The 18,494-nt window shown below is 38.2% G+C and overlaps 1 protein-coding gene across 1 annotated transcript in view; it reads left to right on the top strand.

The window, feature by feature from the left end:
• Positions 1–408: 408 nt before the first annotated feature.
• SMC5 (structural maintenance of chromosomes 5) overlaps positions 409–18,494 on the top strand; it is a 42,930-nt gene continuing 24,844 nt past the window's right edge. The window contains exons 1-9 of the mRNA XM_083884233.1: positions 409–530; positions 1,805–1,946; positions 3,060–3,112; positions 4,979–5,141; positions 6,345–6,479; positions 7,081–7,221; positions 12,696–12,857; positions 17,256–17,327; positions 18,048–18,303. Coding sequence (XP_083740359.1) covers positions 418–530; positions 1,805–1,946; positions 3,060–3,112; positions 4,979–5,141; positions 6,345–6,479; positions 7,081–7,221; positions 12,696–12,857; positions 17,256–17,327; positions 18,048–18,303 — 1,237 coding nt within the window. The 5' untranslated portion in view covers positions 409–417. The remainder of the gene's footprint in view (positions 531–1,804; positions 1,947–3,059; positions 3,113–4,978; positions 5,142–6,344; positions 6,480–7,080; positions 7,222–12,695; positions 12,858–17,255; positions 17,328–18,047; positions 18,304–18,494) is intronic.

Here is an 18,494-nt window from a genome sequence, read left to right as displayed (position 1 = left end):
CCTGAGTTTTAGTTTATGGCCATTGCTACTCGTCCTGTCCCAGGGCACCACTGAAAACAGCCTAGCTCCAGGCTCTTGGCAACTGCCTTTAAGATAGCTGTATGCGTTAATGAGATTCCCTCTCAGTCTTCTCCAAATTAAACACGCCCGACTGCCCATAACGCCGGATCCGTACGCAGGAAGTGAAGCGGTGAGTGGAGCGCGCGGGCGGCCGAGCGCAGGGCTCCGTACCCGCCTCAGCAACAACGGCCGCAACGCCCCGCCCCGCCCCGCCTCTCAGCCAATGGGCGCCGGCGCTGCGCTCTCCAGGCCAATGAGAAGCTTCAGGGAGGCGCAGTCCCGCCCCCTCGGGCCACGGGCGCGCGGCGCGGTGCCCGTCGCAAGGGGGAGGGAGCGGTGGGCCGGGGGTGGGGGAAGATGGCGGCGGCGCGGGAAAAGGGGAAAGCTGTCGGGAAGGCGGTGAAGCACAGTGAGCCCAAGTCCCCCTACGTTCTGGGCTCCATCGTCAGGATCTTCATGGAGAACTTTCTGTGAGTGAGCGGGGAGCGTTTCTCTCCCCCTGAGCGGCTGCGGCCTGCCCTTCCGCCCCGCCGTGGAGGGGCCGCAGCAGCAGAGCGGCGTCGCGCGGGTCCCGGGGGCGGCGGGGGCCGGAGGAGGGAGCGAGGGAAGCGATCTTCCCCTGTCCCCTGTATTCTTGATCGGAGTGGAGAGCTGGGAGGCGCTGCTGTGTGGGTTGCGAGTCGCAGGGATTGTCAGCGCAGTGTCGCCGCCCTGGGGGCGCGTTCCCCGTGCCGCCGGCCCTCCCCGGGGGGATGGCTCCTGTGGGCCGTGCCGCCTCTGCCGGCGCTCTGTCCCTCGGGCACCGGGGCAGGGGAGAGTGTAGAAGATCCTCGTAGGGCAGCGGGGATAGAGAGAGACCGATTTGGATGGAGTGTTTGGACCGATTAGGATGAAGTGTTTGTGGTCTTCGCAAGCGTTTTATCCAGCTGCTGTGTACTCCGAATAGCATTATTTTTGGACGTATTGTGGTTACCAGCAGAAGTTGTCAGGCCATTTTTACAGCTTACAGCTCCGTGCTAGCCTTGAAAACCTTCACTAGTGTAGTGCATGGGTCACGTATTAGATGTTGAATCTTCAGAAATAGCAGTTTAAATCCGCATTATGGGTTCAGACAGCTTCTCATCCACGAGTACATGGTTTATAGTGTTGTGTTGCCGTTAACTGTTTTGTACTCTTCATTTAGTGGTAGTGTTTGGCACAGTGCAGGAATAGAACATCAAATGATTCTTTATAAACTTAGGGCGTCAACTTGATACGAGTTTTTATGGATGGGTTTGGTCTCTTCCCATAGTTATTATTGCACTAAGCGTGCTGGATGCACATGATGAAAGATGTCTAATGCGGTTAGAAAAAAACAAACGCTAGAGATGGGCTGATATGGTAACTCAGGAAACCTACTGCATGATCAGTTTTCTGTCTTCTTTTTGATGCATAAAATAAAATGATACCCTAGCAGGTGCAATAAAAAAGTTATCATCATATTGCTGGATTTCATTCTTCATAGTCACTGATCCTAAAGAGAGTTCTAGTCATTACTCTGGCTGGGAGCAATGTATTTCAGAGTGTTTCACTGAAATGTTTGTTTTCACTCTTGAGACTTGCTTACAAAATGGTATTTCATGATTGCATCTAGATGAGGTAACTATATCTGTTTAATAAAATCATGAAATGTTTCTAAGCAAGTTCCTCCTTTTTCAGAGGTAATAAAGTGTTTTAAAATTCAAAAACTTGCTGTGTTTTCCAGAACATACACCGTCTGTGAAGTACATCCAGGGCCCAACCTGAACGTGGTTCTTGGTGCTAATGGCACTGGCAAGTCAAGTGTTGTTTGTGCCATCTGCCTGGGACTGGCTGGAAAACCTTCTTTCCTAGGACGAGCTGATAAGGTAATTGTGAGCTTTTGTGATTTTCATACTTAATCTGAATTTCATTCAGAGCGCTGTCCAGTAGAAGACGGGGGAAAGACTGTCTTCCGGGATTTGCTTTACTTTTATAAAAAGTTAGGTGTCTGAGTTGAAGAGTAACCTGGTCCAGAGACAAAGTGGAGTTGTCTTAATTAACTACTTGCTGTCTTGTATAAATTATGAACTTGAAACACCTAAATTGTAGTGCAACCTGGATGGACTAGAGGTTTTATTTCAAAATGACTAAGCATCCACAGTGGAGTAGAAAAAGACCTCCTAATGGCCTAAACATTTGATAAGAAGTACCAACTAAAGGAGAAATAGACAAAGCCTAAAATAAATTCCAAAATACATAGTACCTGTAGGAAATAATGTACTCCTAATGTGTCTTGAAAATTCAGCTAAAAGCATGGAGGCACTGATGATCTTTGATTTAAATGGAATTTGGATTGCTGTATTCTTATTTTCACTTTTTACTTATAAGATATAAGGCATTGACACTGTAGTAGGAAATTTTTATAGTTTGAAAATTTTAATTAAAAAAATTTAAAATTTTTGCACTTGCTTTCTTGGATATTCTCATTGGATGCAATATCTCTGAGTAGGTTTGGAGCAATGAATCTGGGTGCCTAAATGATTGCACATGTTCTCTTACAGCTGCTCAGTCATAAGCAAATGTGAATATGGGAATTGACTATGTCAGTACTGTGTGTTGGTATTTCTCTTTACCTTTGTGATTTATTTTCATACTGTTAGAATGGGCAGTTCTAGTATAGCTATTTGGCAGTGTCTTTTCAGTTGTCTTTGTTCCCCAGATTCATGAGAACTTCTTCCTGTTTGTGGATCTGCTGATTATAATTTGTTCAGTTTTGGAGGCTGAAGTTGATCAGAAATTGTTAATTTGTGGAGGAGGTTCTAATGCTGCTGGTGGAGGATAGTAGTGTCTTCCTTTATTTTTAGTTAGTACTTAATTTTGCTTTTAATTGTAAGTTTTCAATAAAATACACTCTTAGAGCAGCTCCATTATACAAGTGTGTATTTTCATAAGATAATACATTTTATTTTGCTGTAACAACTCGTAAATTGATTTTGTAGATCGGTCTCTTTGTGAAGCAGGGGTGCATGAAAGGCGTAGTGGAAATTGAACTGTAAGTAGTAAAACTATTTTCTCATGCACTTTTAATTGAATAATTTCCCCACACAGTCATTCACAAAGTTGTGAGAAATAATTTTGTTTTCAGAGGTCTGTCTTTAAGGTGGTGCTTTAATTTGTCCTTTTTTAAATTGCCCCAGACTTCAGAACATAAAGTTTAAATAATTATCATGCAAGAAATGAGCAGTGGTGGCTACTCTTGATCATTCTTTCTGAAGCATTTAACTTTGTCTTGATGTACAAAGAATGCATAGATAAAGATAGTTCTATATGGCATGTGTAGCTTTTGATTACATTTAAGGTTTAGATGATTTAAATTTAGTCAGTATTGCCATCACTACATGGTGGTTGGTATTCTTTCTGTTGAAAAAAAGAAAACAGAAGTCTAAGTTTGAAAACAGATTGATCTACTTTCATTTTCTTACACTAATACTGCTGATAGGAGAACACTGCCTACATTCTCATCACATACTGATAGAAAAGAAGTAAAAAAACCCCAATCTGACTAATTCTATGCAATGCAGTCTTGTAATGTAGGTAAGCTGCTGCGAAACAGAGCAGCTAGAAATCATTTGGACTGTAAAATTCCATTAGTAGCTTCTGCATAGGGCAATATTATGTGCTGCTTTTTTTGTGGCTGCTATGACACAGGTGATTTTAATAACCAGGTCTGTTTGCTTGAATGAAACAGAAAATAGAGATAGTCAACTGATTTGTAGTCTGTGTTAATTTGTATAATGATTGGCCATACCCTGATCAGTTTCTCTAAGAAGAAAATTTTATTGAGGGGAAAAAATACCATTGCAGGCCTTGGAAAAAGTTCTGTCCATTTTTGTTATTGTGGGAGTGATGAAATAAGACCTTCTTTAGAGATTGGCCAGGCAATATGTTCAGGAGACAGGCTGTATGGGGAGGTTGTTTTAACATAAATATATTCCGATGTTACTTGAAAGTCTGAAAAGAATCTTACAGTGTGTACAGACTTAGCATTTCATGGCTCATTAAATGTATCATGTCATGGCTGCAGTGTGGTTGAGTTCTTTGTCTGATTGGTAGAAAATATTTAAATACAACATCTAGAATGAGAGACCAGTGATGTAGAAGATTGCTCTTTTGACAAGAACTAAAAATTGAAGTTCTGTGGGCATGTATTTCCTTTGTTGAATTTGGCCCTTGGAATGTAGCTAAACCCAAGTTATGACAGTAAAAGGACGCTGATTTAATCAAAGAAAGGAGCATGGCTTTGTAGGGCTTCTGAAGGAAGTCTCATAACCAGGCTAAATTTTTGAAAATAGATACTGAGTAGAAAACTAAATGAAAACTATTGTCTCTTTAGTGGTTTTTAAAAGCACAAAATGGAAATAAATTAGTATTTTTTGTGTCGTATGCTGTTTTTTCTCAAATGGAATATATATACGCAGCTTACTGATGTCTTTTTGTACACTAATACTTAAAGACGTACTGCACCTCCATCACACCAATTCTAAAACTTATTAAATCTCACAAATAGAGTTTCTTTCATAGAAGTAGTTTCTTTGTTTGTGAATAGTTTCGGTCAGAGAAATTGTTCACATTTATAACAACTTGTGTTTCATACATTCAGCATGAGCGTCTCATTCATATAAGTGACTTCTGAGTTAGGATTTACAGATATTCTTGATGTTTCCCATGTGAGTTTAATTCATCACTGAAGTACTGGATGTTTTCTGAATCATGAAAATGAGAATCTGATCCTACTGTCTAGTTAATTTAGATTAAATATTTAGCTATCTATAAATTCTAACACTATTTTGACACTTGGTAACCTTTGAAAGTGTAACACTTTTCAGATGTTCTGTAAACACTTTTTTCTATTAATCAGGTTTAATTCACCAGACAATATTATCATCACACGTGAGATTTATGTGGTGAGCAATGCATCAGTGTGGTTTATCAACAAAAAACCAGCAACCTTGAAAACAGTAGAAGAACAGATTGCAGCCTTGAACATCCAGGTGGACAATTTGTGCCAGTTTCTTCCTCAGGTATGAATTAATTTTGAAAGACAGTGGATGCAAATGGAGTACTGTGCTTAGAGAGGATTTTGTTGCTGATAAGCTTTAGCAGCACTTCAGCTAGTTCAGTGGAACAGCACAAAGAACAAGAGGGAAGAGACAGCTGTCCTGGTGTGATGGTGGAAGAAAAGAGGATCTGTGTGACCTTGAAAGCTCACTAATCGGACAATTTTATACCTGTTGACTCTTAAAGGAAAGATGCCAGTGTTATCTGTCTTGGTGTTCAAAGTAGCAGCACTTGCTAATAGAGCCTTTCTGGTAATGTCAGGAGTTCATTGAGCATAGGCTTAAAGATGTATAGGATTGAATTTTATAAGAGTAAAATCATCCTAATGGAAAATAAGTCTTAAAGGACAGAGAAGATTAAAAAAAAAATACTACTGGCAGTTTCCATATTTGAACGCATGTTTGAGCAGGTCAGGATTCCTGTGCAGGTAGCTAAGTTGCTTCACACTGCAGCTTGAAGTTGTGACAGGTTCTTTCCCAGTTCATTTGGATCATCAGGAGTAGTAGTAAGAGGAAATCTTATGAAAGCCTAGCCATGGAGTTATTGTTGAATTCAAGATGACATGCAGAAGAGCATTTAAGTTTAGAAAGCTAATACTCCAAACAAAAATATGCCAGATGTTTGAGAGTTCATTTTTACTTACATACAGTATTTGTTCAGAACTTCCAGCATACTCTGATAACATAACTTTGCATTTAAAGGAACTTTTTCTCTTTAGTACTAAATGTCAGTTCAGTCGGTGTTACAGTGTTGATACTTGTGGTTTGTTTGTTCTCTCCCAATGTATCAACAGCAAGCACACTTCTTGCATCAGTCTCAGTTTTGAGCTCTTCTTCTGCCTTCAACAGCAATGCTTCCTTAATAGCCTTGGTTGGCAGTTTTAATAATAACTTCTTTGTGTATTAACTTTTAAGTAAGTTGTAGTATTTATACTGCAAAAGATTCATACTGCAAGGTTCCTTCAGCAGCCTGAGGAAAAATGCTCTGGAAGGTTTGGTTGCTACTCCATGAAATGGTCATTAACTATGACAGAGCTATTTAGTATAGAACTGTAAGTCAAGTGTGATGATTGCAAGAAGTACGTTTCAATGTATAAATCCAGTATTATTGTATTACACTGTTCCAGCTCTTCCTGTATTTTTTTATAACTTTTTTAAATTTTGTAGGACAAAGTTGGAGAATTTACGAAACTGAGTAAGACTGAGTTGCTTGAAGCCACTGAAAAATCCATTGGTTCTCCAGAAATGTACCAGTTTCATTGTGAACTGAAAAATTTCAGAGAAAAGGAAAGAGAACTGGAAGTAAGTATACTTTTTAAAGAACAGTGCATGTAGGAAAAGTAGTAAGTTTTACTCTGGCATATTACAGAATTAGAAAGTGATATTTTTTTACAAAGTCTGTGGTAAGTTGATTTCACAAAATAATGCTCATCTTCTCTCAGAACTCATTCACTCTGACACTCGCATGCTTGTAAGTACAAAAATGTGTGCAAATGGCCCACGGGAGGACCCCAAAGAGGAGTGGTGCCTCTTGTCAAGTATCCCTTGCTTCTCTGGGATTTTTGACCAGCAATAACTTTCCTAGACAGTCTTTTATAAATCACTGGCTTATGACCAAGGATGGTCCTTTGCTTTACTGTTGCTCACTTCCTTGAAAATGAAGGGACAGACAAAAAGGAAAAGGACTGCTGTTCTGGGAATGATGTCTGTTCTTAGTCATACAGGCCATTCTTTTAATCCTTTGTTCCCCTGTTCCTGTCTTTTTGGATGGTTCCCCTCTAGTTACTGCTGTACTAAAATATCTCCTCTAGTGTTAAATTTCTGCTTTAATGTACAGGTGAGATGTAGACTTATTTTCTGAGAACTGTTTAGATACTGTAAAACATGAAAATGTATATTACAGAACTTGTGCAGAGAAAAAACCACCTCATTGGAGAAAATGAAACAGAGGGTTGAACGGTACAAGCAAGATGTTGAAAGATACCATGAATGCAAGCGCCATGTAGACTTAATAGAGATGCTTGAGAGGAAAAGGCCATGGGTGGTAAGTTTCATTTCCAGTGTTTTTCTCACCTAATCCATTTCCAGTAAGACTGTGAAATTAGAAATAGGCCAAAAGTTACTTTAGAGGAAGTGTGACTGGAGTAATTTGAGTATCATTACAGTTGCTCAATGCAAACAGGCCAGATCTTGAAATTCTGTTCTTGGTCTAACTGTGATGTTTGCTTATATACCTAGGTGAACAAGTTGTTTTAGGAGTAGTTCAGGTAGTTACTGCACACATGGGAAAGCCAGCAGGACAGTCCAAGAGCAGTACTCCTTTTATTCTGTACAGAGGCAACTAGTTTAAGCTCTAGCCAGCTCTGCTTGCTTCTTCAGCTGTAAAGAAAGATTTTTGTAATTTTTTTTTTTTAGAGATTGTGTTCCTCTTAATTTATTTGTTGAGATTTAGTGTACAGGACAAACATGTCAGTGAATTTAAGTGGCCAATATCAAAAATATTAGCATTTGGACAGAAAAAATTTAAAACATATTTGAAAAACCTGGGGTAAAGAGCAGGTCATTTACACAAATCAAAGTAAGTCTTTCTGAGGAGTGCTTTAATACTAGCTTAGTTTAGTATTGAATGATCAGTCAGATTAAATTATTCTAAACAGTTCAAACTGATGGAGATTTCACTTTACTGAAACAATATGTTGTTTGCCTTGTTTGCAAGCTTAGAGTTAATTATAATTACATATATTATAGAGTTAATGAAATACAGATAGCAGAACTTTCAGAAAGCTTGATATGCTACTTGTGAAGAATGCAAAAAACTTTTGCAATTTTGCGTATAACAAAGCCTGACATGTCTATGTAAAGAACATTATGGCCTTTGGATCTTGAACAACCAGAAATCCCCTCACTGCCTTCAAATATTCTTGCTAACAGCAGAGGGATTTAGGAGTAGAAACTGAAACGGATGGTGGTAGGTGTTAAGGAAGTAGGGTATACCTTCTGTGATGTCAGTACTTGCTGAATGGTGGGATTTTTTCTTACTACAAGTGTTAGCCTCATGTGGCATCATTAATGTAGACTGATACTGATTGTTCTCTGCTGTAGGATACTTGCTTATACAGAACTCTGAAGGCTTGCTGGACACTGGCAGAGGAAAACTGAGCTAATGATTTTATCTGCTATCAATTAAGTTGCCCTGCATGAATTAGGGAACGTGGCTGTTAGTTACATGTTACTTAAGCAAGTTTAGTCAGACTTTGTCACACCTCCCACTGCTGTCTTTTAGACAGTTTATATTGCTCAGTATGTTAAAGGCTTTTACTAGGTGCACTCAGTTGAACGTAACTTTCTGGCCACTGAATCTATAGAAACAACAGTGTGCTTTGACACCTTAGTGGAGTTCTGATTGACAGTCCAGAATTGATAGTGTATGTTAGATTCAGGGAAAAGAGAGGAGAACTGGAGGTAAATATGCACTTTAGAGATGCCTAGAGCAGTGACTGTAGGGAAATTTATTGACATTTTAACGTGAGATCTTTCATGTGCTTAATTTAATTTGAAATCAAAGGGCATTGACCTAGTTGTTTTGCTAGCTAGAGGATATCTGAACTACAGGCTGTAATAAAATTTCACATTCTGTTGCTGTTTTGTGATTTGTCAAATGGTGACAGAACTTAAGTTTTTCTTTTACGTTGCAAAAAATACCAACCTCTTTCTAAAAGAAGAATTGCATTGTTCTACAAGAGCATGGGGATTTTTTTCTTGTTGTTTTGACCTGGTACTGTTTAGTCCTAAGAATAAATAGGTGGTTTTGTGTTTTAAAATGGGGTTTACCAAAGTAGAGAGTAGTATGGGAGTTTATTCTTCCATCTGTGGAAGTTTCATCCGCTTCATCCTCCCCAAAATGCAGATTTAAACTTAAAGACTAAGCCCACCTACCTTTGCAATGAAGCAAAGTAGCAACAGCTGAGCTTTCAAGTCAGCTGGAAGGCAGATGTATAAACACTGCATGATGTTGTGAAATAGAGAAACAGGCAGCCTGGAAATACGATAACTCAAATATGACATTAGACTATTTCTTAATCATAGAGGAAAAGAGGAAGTCTAGTGAGGAGCTTGTTCATGTTCTGATCACCACTAAAGTGCATTTTAATTCTGAAGACTCAACTGCTTTTCACCTGAGGAACATCTTTTTGTCAAGCAATTTTCTCTAGACAGTGATACCTACTTCTATATGTGGGGAATTACACAACGTTTTCACAAATGTCTATGTCTAATAAGTGCTTGAACATGCACTTTAAGTTCCATAGAATTCCGTAGTTCCCAGAATCATATAGTTTTGAAAATGTGTTTTGGCCAAGCCATGTTCATTCTTCTTTTCCTCCTCTGACATTTACAATTAAGAAAAACATTGTTTTAAGATGCAAGTTTCTCTTGGGAAAGCTGAAATGCTTTGGAAGTTCTGCAGGTCTTTAGTGGAGTGCATCATTACAAACATCAGTTACTTGTATACAGATAAACAAGATCTCTGTATTTTGGTTAAGTCAGATTTTCTTAAAGTATTAAAAAAGATCTGCTGTGTAAAAATCAGGTCATGATGGTTCTGTGGAACTTGCCTGTACTTTGTCTGAGGAATCTGAAGTGTAATTGTATGTGTATGTATTTGTTTTGCCAATAATACCTGCAACATGCTTGCAAAATAAGTCTATAGAACTTAATAGTCATCAAGTAGTCAGTATTTTATCATATTCATCCATATTTTTCTATAGTATTTGTTCATATTCATCCGTATTTCTTATTCATTCATATTTGTTCATATTAGTATATATAAAATATCCTAAATACTTTGTACCATAAGTCATATATTTAAGTATTCATACAGCCTTTCCACAGTCTGCACTACCAGGTATTCATGGGAAAGCTGTATCTTATGCAAAGGCCTTACAGTCATGTAGCTACAGAGGGTCTAAGTTTTGTCCTAGGAATTGTCAGCTAAACACCTGCTGGAACATTCTAGGGGTATGCCTGAGGACCCTGATAACAGCACATTTGTTAATAAATATAAAAAATGTACCCTTTTGACATCTTTTAACGCTGCATAATGGTTGCAGGTTAGGCAACTTAGAGTGATGAGACAATACTAAACAAAGCAGTTGTAACACGCAGAATCAAAATTTCAACTTCACAGATTCGTTATGCCAAAAAGGTATATAAAGAAACAAAACTGTATTTAACGAAGTTATGTCTGTTTCTTCTTGGGGACTAACTGTGGCTTCCAGCTGAGCTGAAAACTGAAGCACAGGTTTAGTCATTCTGGACTGGGGCTGTGAAGTTGCAGGCTTCTCTTGTATTAATGGTGGATTTTTTGAAGACTGAGTTGAGGTGATGCTTTCAAAGGTGGTGTCCGAGTGTGTGGTGGTTGAGCACTGTTCTAGTGAATGAGGTTGTTAGTCAAGGTTGAATTAAGAGCAGGGCTTAAATGAGTTGAAATCCTTGAAATATTTTTTGTATCAGATTTGGAAACTGGAGCTGGAGATATCCTTACCAGGTGTTAAACAGTCTTGCTGATTTAATGGTCTTTTCCACCTCCCCTTCCACAGGGGCTATTGTGCAGGGGATAGCAGCGTAGTCATTACATATTGTCTGTCCTGGGGTGGTAGTACGTGTGCTGTCAATGTAGTTCTCATCATGTTGTTAAAATAAGGGAAGTCCCTTACGTGATCTTTAGCAGCTTTGCACACTTCTTTTATTTCCCATAGATCATAGGCTCATACCTGGGATTTCCTCCTCCCCTTCAGTATCTTACTGGGGCAACAGTGAATTTTGGCACCATCTGCCAGTCCCCTTCTTTGATTGCAGTTTTATGAACCTTGTCCTAGAGGTCTTCAGGTGGCTCATTAGCATCTGGGAAACTTAAATCCTCTTCAGAAGAAGAAGGGCAACTCAAGGCAACAGCATTTAGACTAGTGCTTCACTAGACTACTGGAGTAGTTGTGCTTTTCTACTTTATTTGTAAGGATTGTTTTGTTGCCAGAGGGTTTGGACACGGGTGCCGCCATTTTGTCAGGCACAGAACAGGAAGAGCCTTGGTTCAGGATAGTGACATCCGGGGTGGAGTTCCAGAGGGGTGGCTTGGGGTGAGGCTGGGGAGAGAGATGTTGGAGGTGTGACTCATAGTTGAGGGCATGGCTCCCCAGGGCTGGTTTGGACAGGAAGAGAAAGTTGTGGAGGCAAGTAAAGGAGACAGGATGGATAGTGGGCAAACAACTGGACTCTTGAGCCAATTGTGACTCCCTCCTTCCTGGATCCCTGGGGTGTTAGGCTCGAAATTGGTGTGGCCCAGTCCCATTTTGGATCACTTTCAAGGGTCCACGAGGGGAAGGTTCCAGGGAGGGCTTTGGGTCAAGGGAGACCGATGAACTGAGCAATTGACACTCTGCTTGCTGGTGGAGGGTTTCAAGGATAATACAAAAAATGGAGAGCATGCAGAGAGCTACAGGGTTCCTTTTAATTGACAGATTGTATGATTTAATGCCCAGTGAGTCCCAGAATTCGGTGGTGCAAATTTCATCAACAGAGGTGTCTGGAAAATTTTTAGAGATCCACCTCACCAAGAGTTTCAATTCTTTTTTTTTTAATTTTTTATCATCTCACCAGGGGTAAGATCTGGCTGGTCCTGTGCCTCTGATAGGCGGATGCCCACAATGAATCCTTCACACAAGAGAACATATTGTTCTCTTAAGTTTCTTTGTTTGAGGGCGTTGGGGAGAGATTCCCCTTATTTTTGTTTCTTCCTTCTTTAATGTTTTTTTCTCTCCAGAGAGTATAACACACCCCAAAAATTCCATAATAATGACTCCTTCAGCTTAAACAACTTTATCTACAAATTTCCCACCTTGTAGAAGCAGAGCTTCTTGGTCACCATACTGCTTACCCTCTCTTTTCTCTCATGAATGTATCTTCAATTACACTTCCTATATAGTAATGGCTTGCTTTTGTGTTTGTGGTGTGTGGCGGAGTTTTTGTTTCTTGAAAGTGTGTTCCTCTCTGTCCCCTTGGTTTACTTCAGCAGTGGTTGTGTCTGTTACTTGCTCTGGTGATCTGTCCAGCTCCTTTTCCTTCCAAAATTGTCTGTGGTTATTTGCTCCATAGCTTTTAGGCTCCTGCCTAAGTAGTCTCAAACTATGAACAAAAAAGGGCTAAGCAGATTTTTCCACGATCCCAGATGGACCTAAACACAAGGTAATTGCAGACAAAGGGATTGTTTTTTCTGCTACTAGTATTGCATATTATTTAAGAAGCAATAATAATGCGTCTTCGTTCACTTGGGGTGGAGTGACATCTACAAATCCTCATCGTTGGAACTAGTAATAGTATTATTTACATAGTTGCTCTAATACTAGTTTCGAAAAGAGATTTTTTCCTAAAACTCACAAGCAGTTTAATAAACTGTTTGGACAGTATAAAACACTGGAACAGAAAACAGCAGTTTTTTACTGTTTTACTTTCAACTCCTCCAAGGAATATGAAAATGTTCGTGAACAGCATGAAGAGGTGAAACGGAACCGAAACCAAATTAAGGAAGAACTGAAGTGTCTGAAAGAAATGCAGACCCCATTGACAAGAAGGATCCAAGAGACTGAAGAAAATTTAAGGAATGTGGATATGAGGACCAGAGATATTGTAGGTATTGAAGTTCTTGTCTAACATAGGTAAAATTTCAGATGTCCTGTGTTCAGCTTTTTAAAATGTAAAGTAATAGCTTTTTTTTTCCTAGTGTGTCGTAATGATGTTTCAGCAGAAATTTTCCTGAAGCACCTGGGCCCTTGGTTTTCAGAGCCTTCTCTGTGTCTGTTCAAGGAATATGTTCCTAAGTAAACCTGTAGTAGCAATTTTTCAGTCTGCTCTTGATTTTATAAAAAGAAATCTTAAAATTTCTCTTCACTGTACATTAAGAATCTTTTGGGATATAATGTTAATGGTTTCCCCAAGTTAGGTACTTCGATTGAATTAGATGTTTGTTCTCATCTATTCTGTGCTTTGGGTTTGTGGATGCTTGCTCCTCTTATCTTCTTAAAATATGATTGATTTATTTAAGGCTATTTACAACTTTACTGGCCTAAAAGCATTCCTCTGATAGTGAACATATTCTGTAAGTAGGACTTGATTTTTTAATTAGACAGTAATCTTCCATCAGTTGTGAATATTTTTTTGCCTAAAGGGAATTTAATGCTAAACCTACCTATATTTGCAGTTTACAAAAGTTTTTTGAAGAGCTGCTCTTCCTGGGTTTATGGGAAAATATTATTTCCATATGAAAAATGAGAGTACTGTAATTCCCTGCAGGATTTTAACTACTATTTACTATTCAGACTGCAGAAGTCATTGTGTGTATAAGCTGCACAAATTTGCAGTGGATAACCAAAGTTAAACGATGACATGAAAATGTTTGTTTGCGGCAGGGAGTTGTGTTTGAAGGTAAGTGACCCGCTCAGAGGAGGGGATGTGGATACATGTGACACCTGTAGAGGACTGCTGCCTTGAAGCATCTTGTAGAATGAGGGTCTGAAATTCCAGTGGCATTTAATGCACTGTGAGCTAATAAACTAGTCATGTACTTCCTCTTAAAAAAAAAAAACAACAAAACCAAAACCAAAAACAACCAAAACACACACCTTTGCCCCAAACAAACAGCAAAACCAAACCATAAAGGCCAGACAAAAAACTCCTGCATATTGTTGTTCACAACATTCTTGGTTTTGTTGTGATAAACACCACACCAACAATATGAAGTTCTCAGGTGCCTCATAATTGTTAGGAAGTTCTTTGGTAAAAGTATTTGGATTTCATGTCCTACCAGTATTGCAAGAGTTTATTATGCTGTGAGGCAAAATACCTAAATGTTCCAAAAGGTTGCAGTCTTACTGAAGTCACCTTTTTTTGGTGTGGTTGGGCTTTTTGTTTTGAAGGTTTTTGTTGTTTAAGGGTAGGTGTACTGTCTTAGAGGAAAGTTAACGTCTGGAAGCTTGAAATTAATATTTATAATGCAACAATGCATTCATGCTTGTGAATTGCTAAACTTTGTTTTCACTGCTTGGTCTTACCCTGTTAGGTTTTACTCATATGTCTGAAGCTACTGTGGTTTTTTTCAAACAAGGAAGAATTCTACTTAATCACTGGTACCACTGTTCTTGAAACTATTGGGCTGTATTAATATAAGAGTAATCTTTTTTATTAAAGCTTGTACTTCATTTCTATGAGAAACCTAGGATAGTGATCATTTTAGTTTTAACTTGCAGGGAGCTTGCTTAGCATAGGCACTTCCTACAAAACTGTGGAAGAAAATCTGAGAGGGTGTACAAGATGGTTCAATTATACTCTTGAATCAGCATGTTTTTCTTTTCAACCTAAACTTGTTAAGTAAAGCTTTTGTATACCTTATATTCAAAAGATTAGCCATATGCTGAAGTATCGCTTAATTTATGTCTGGAAATTGGATTAGGTAATTTGTTCTACAGTATTCCAGTAGCCAAAAATACAGGAAGAAGTAAAGAAGATAAATTTGAAATAATTTATAGAAGACTTACTTAGGTACTCTAATGTGGCTTTACAGTGATTAGTTATAATTTTGTATCTTATTTATAACTGATACTATTCAGTATAGATGAGACTCCAGACCTGTTTTTTTCTGATGTTAAATGATATATCCAAGTCTAATTTGAATGATTATTACTTTGTCTTGAACTCAGAGTCCAGAATTGCAGGAAAAGATGTAAGGGAATGTATTATATATGTGGTTATGGCATGAACTATTTATAGGATACCAGGAAAGTTAACAAGATCTGAGAGGCGTATTGCTGCTTTTTGAACTTTAATGACAATAACTTTTCTTCAGGAGCTGAAATCGATTTCCCTCACACATACTTTCAGTGTTGGGCTATTGAAATGTCCTTGGAAAGGAGAATCAGTGCTGGTTGCACTGTCAGAAGATAGTTTTGACATAATGTTGAATGTGCAAGCCTTAAGTAGCTTAAAGTGGCTTCAGCTGCTTTTGTCTTCATTAGTTCCTCACTTTTTCATAGACTGCTTGAATTTTTTGTAACTTGCAATTCTATCTCTGTACAAATGCAGGTGTTTGGTGAGAACTTCGCAGGTAATTATTCTGTAAGCCAGAAGGAGTTGATTAGTTTCAATTTGGCATTAAGGGAAAGCAGTTTAGTATTTTAAGTCTGCTCTATTCTGGACACACAGACTTGTAGGAAATATAATTCTCTTCAGACTCTTTCCTCTAGGCTTATATCCATTATCAAAATATTTTAATTCTGACTGCTTCTTGACATCTTTCTCTTGACATGAGGATATATATGTGAGAGCAGAAATAACCATCTTTTCATTTTGTCTTTCTTGAACTTTGTTGGCCAAAAAACCCCAGAATGGAATTGTAGCTCTGTCTAGAAGGAGCTGATCAGCAAGAAAATTAGTGGAGTAAATCTGGGAATTATATTAATTAATATATCCGGATGTTGCATGACTTTTTTTCCTGTCTCTTTGTTTTAAAACCCATTCAGTTTCTTAAACTGAATTAAAAATTAAAAATTTTTAGTAACACTTGATGTTTTGAGTGGTATCAGTGTAGAATGTGGAAAAAAAGAAATTGACTCATTTTGTAGGAAAAGTCTGATGAAGTGGTGTATTTTCAGAAGAGTTTCATCAGGCTCTTCAAAGGCATTTGAACAGAGTTAACTATGCAATGCAGTTTTTAGCAATATTTAATAGTGCAAAGAAGTCTTTTGGGGTTGTACAATGAAAATGATAAAGATCATTCTAGTTGTTCATCTGTTCTGTAGGTAGGTCTATATATAAACATATTATTGAAACTATAATGATAAATGAAAAACAGAACTCCAGTTTCTTACTTGCATCCTAGTTTTGAGAGTCTTCAGAATTGTTTTGTGAACATTGTGCATCAGTTTCCTGGGAGAGAGCTTTCTCTTCTGACTGCCTCCCTGAGCTCTTCGGAAAGAGCATCACAGAATCAGTTACCTCATAGCAGTCAGCTGCAAGACCCAGATGTATTTCTTCTGTGCTGGCTTTATGCAAACCTCCTGCATGAGTCTTAGATTTTTTCTGCTTTTTTTAAGGTTGTGGTAGGGAAAAAAAAATCTACATAGTTTTATTTTCTCCATTTTTGATGTATCTTAACATTTTCAGTGTGATTCTTTGTAGGAAGACTTTTCTTCTATGAGAATGCTCTATTTTGTTTCCATGTCTGCACTGGAATTTACTTGAAGTCCTTCCATCCTTCTGCAGTGTTCCAGTATTCTCTTTGCAGTCCTTCAGCCTTGAGGGTTCAGGGAAGGAGGAATTCAATTTTCAAAGAAAGGATTGTGTACTTCCCCTGTGTTCAGAACTCAGTGTGTGTGTGCCTGGGCAACTTGACCTAATGAAAGATGCTCTGAGAAGGGATGGGACTGAAGAAATTCCTTCCAGCCTATATTATTCTTCCACTATATAGAAGCTGAGGATAGAGAAGGAGCAGAGACATGGATGCCTACATATGAGCCAACAAGTGGTCAAGCTCAATTGTGTAAGATCTAGCTCAAGCACATTGCATTTCAGAGGTAGGATGACTTGGACAAAGCCTGGTTTCACCGTCCTGTGCCTAGGAGCTTGAGCCTTGCTCACTCTTTAGTATCACCTTTCTTTGCAAAGTTTGGAGAAAGAGGCAAGAACACTATATAATATATAGCCATCTGAATGTAACATTTGTATTGAAATCAAAGGTGGAGTTATTTTAATTTCAGATTAGGAACTTTCTCTATATGTCATGCCTGAATTTGCAGACATGGCTGAATGGTTGTGAACAGTACAGTACATGTGCCATTATACAGGTCTTCACAAATTGCTGAAATTATATGTGTTACAGATACAGTTAAGAATAAGAAATGAGTGAGTATGACTTTGTCAGTAATAAAATGTGTAGTAAATACTTACGCATATACAAGATGTTCAAAATCTGACTGCTTTTTACAAATATAACTGAATTTATGACTACAAATTTAAATATCTTGCTGTATGCAGAATGCTGAAATCAGAAATATTTCCCAGAAATGTAAAGAGAAACAAGACGCTTTGGAGATGAAAGATAAACAGGTAAGAATCTTGCTATCTGACTTTTCTTGGTGTTTGTTTTGGGGTTTTTTTGTCTGCTTTTCTGTTAGCAGAGTGGCAAATTTCTATGAAGATGCTGCAAGTGTTGCATTCTTTACTGCCTCTAGTACACAATGTATCTTTAGAACTCTATCAGTCAAACAGGAATTACTAAGAGGGAGGTGTATGCTGCATAGTATCAGTTGCCTAATAAAATAGACTGTGTATATATGGATAGACAGAGCATGCCCTTTACATGAGAGGCGGGGGTTATTGCTTCTAAGGATATACAGCCTGTATCTTGTAAAAGAAACATCTTTGCAAAGATGTGAAACAGTCTCATCTAAGCACTTGGTCAAGAAATGTATAAATGAAATATATGAGGATGCAGAGTCAAAACTTCAAAGTTGTGTTTGGGCTGTATATTTTAGTTAGTTATAGAGTAAACTTCAGGTGTATTAAGCAGCTGTTAAGCAATTTATTAACCTTTAAGGTTCTGCTTTTGTGAAAATGAAGGAACTTAAAACTTTGATTTATAGGCTTGGTTTTACTTCTCCTTGTGTTCTTCAACTGTCATAGTGCTGTTGGAACTGTGACAGACTGTTGGGGTTTGGGTGCCTGCTTATGTCAGCATTTAATAGCAGTTGCACAGGTATCCTAGGTATTTGTTGTGGGTTCTGGATACCAAACTCACTTCTTGTTCGAAATACTTAAAATTTGTAGATTGAAGAAATTAACCAAGCGTTCAGAATGAAAAAAGATGAAGAAACAAACAGACAGAAGAAAATATACCAAACTCAAAAAATAATAGAGGAGTGGCAGAATGAGCTGGATACAATGGCAGTCTGTGAGAATCTTCAGCCACAAATTGATGCTGTTAATACTGAGCTGAAAAAGCTACAAGAAGAAAGGGCAAATATTGATAATGATGTCAGTGATCTAAGAGCAGAAAAAGCCAACCTAGAGCGGGAAGAAAAAAGTAAGTTACTTATTAAGAGGAATTTTTTGTCAATTTATTTTACTATTTTAATGAATCTACTTGTACAGAATCTACTTGTCCTGCTGTAGTGAAATAATTCAAGGTGTTTACTTCAAGCCACATAGTTGGCTCAGGTGTATAGCAGTCTTTTTTCTTGTTACTAGTTTTATTAAAAGTAACAATCACTTTCA

This window comes from Zosterops lateralis (genome assembly GCF_965231275.1).
Source record: "Zosterops lateralis genome assembly, chromosome: Z".
Taxonomy (NCBI): Eukaryota; Metazoa; Chordata; class Aves; order Passeriformes; family Zosteropidae; genus Zosterops; species Zosterops lateralis.
The sequence above is the reverse complement of the archived record's forward strand: the minus strand, read 5'-3'. Positions and strand labels throughout refer to the sequence as shown.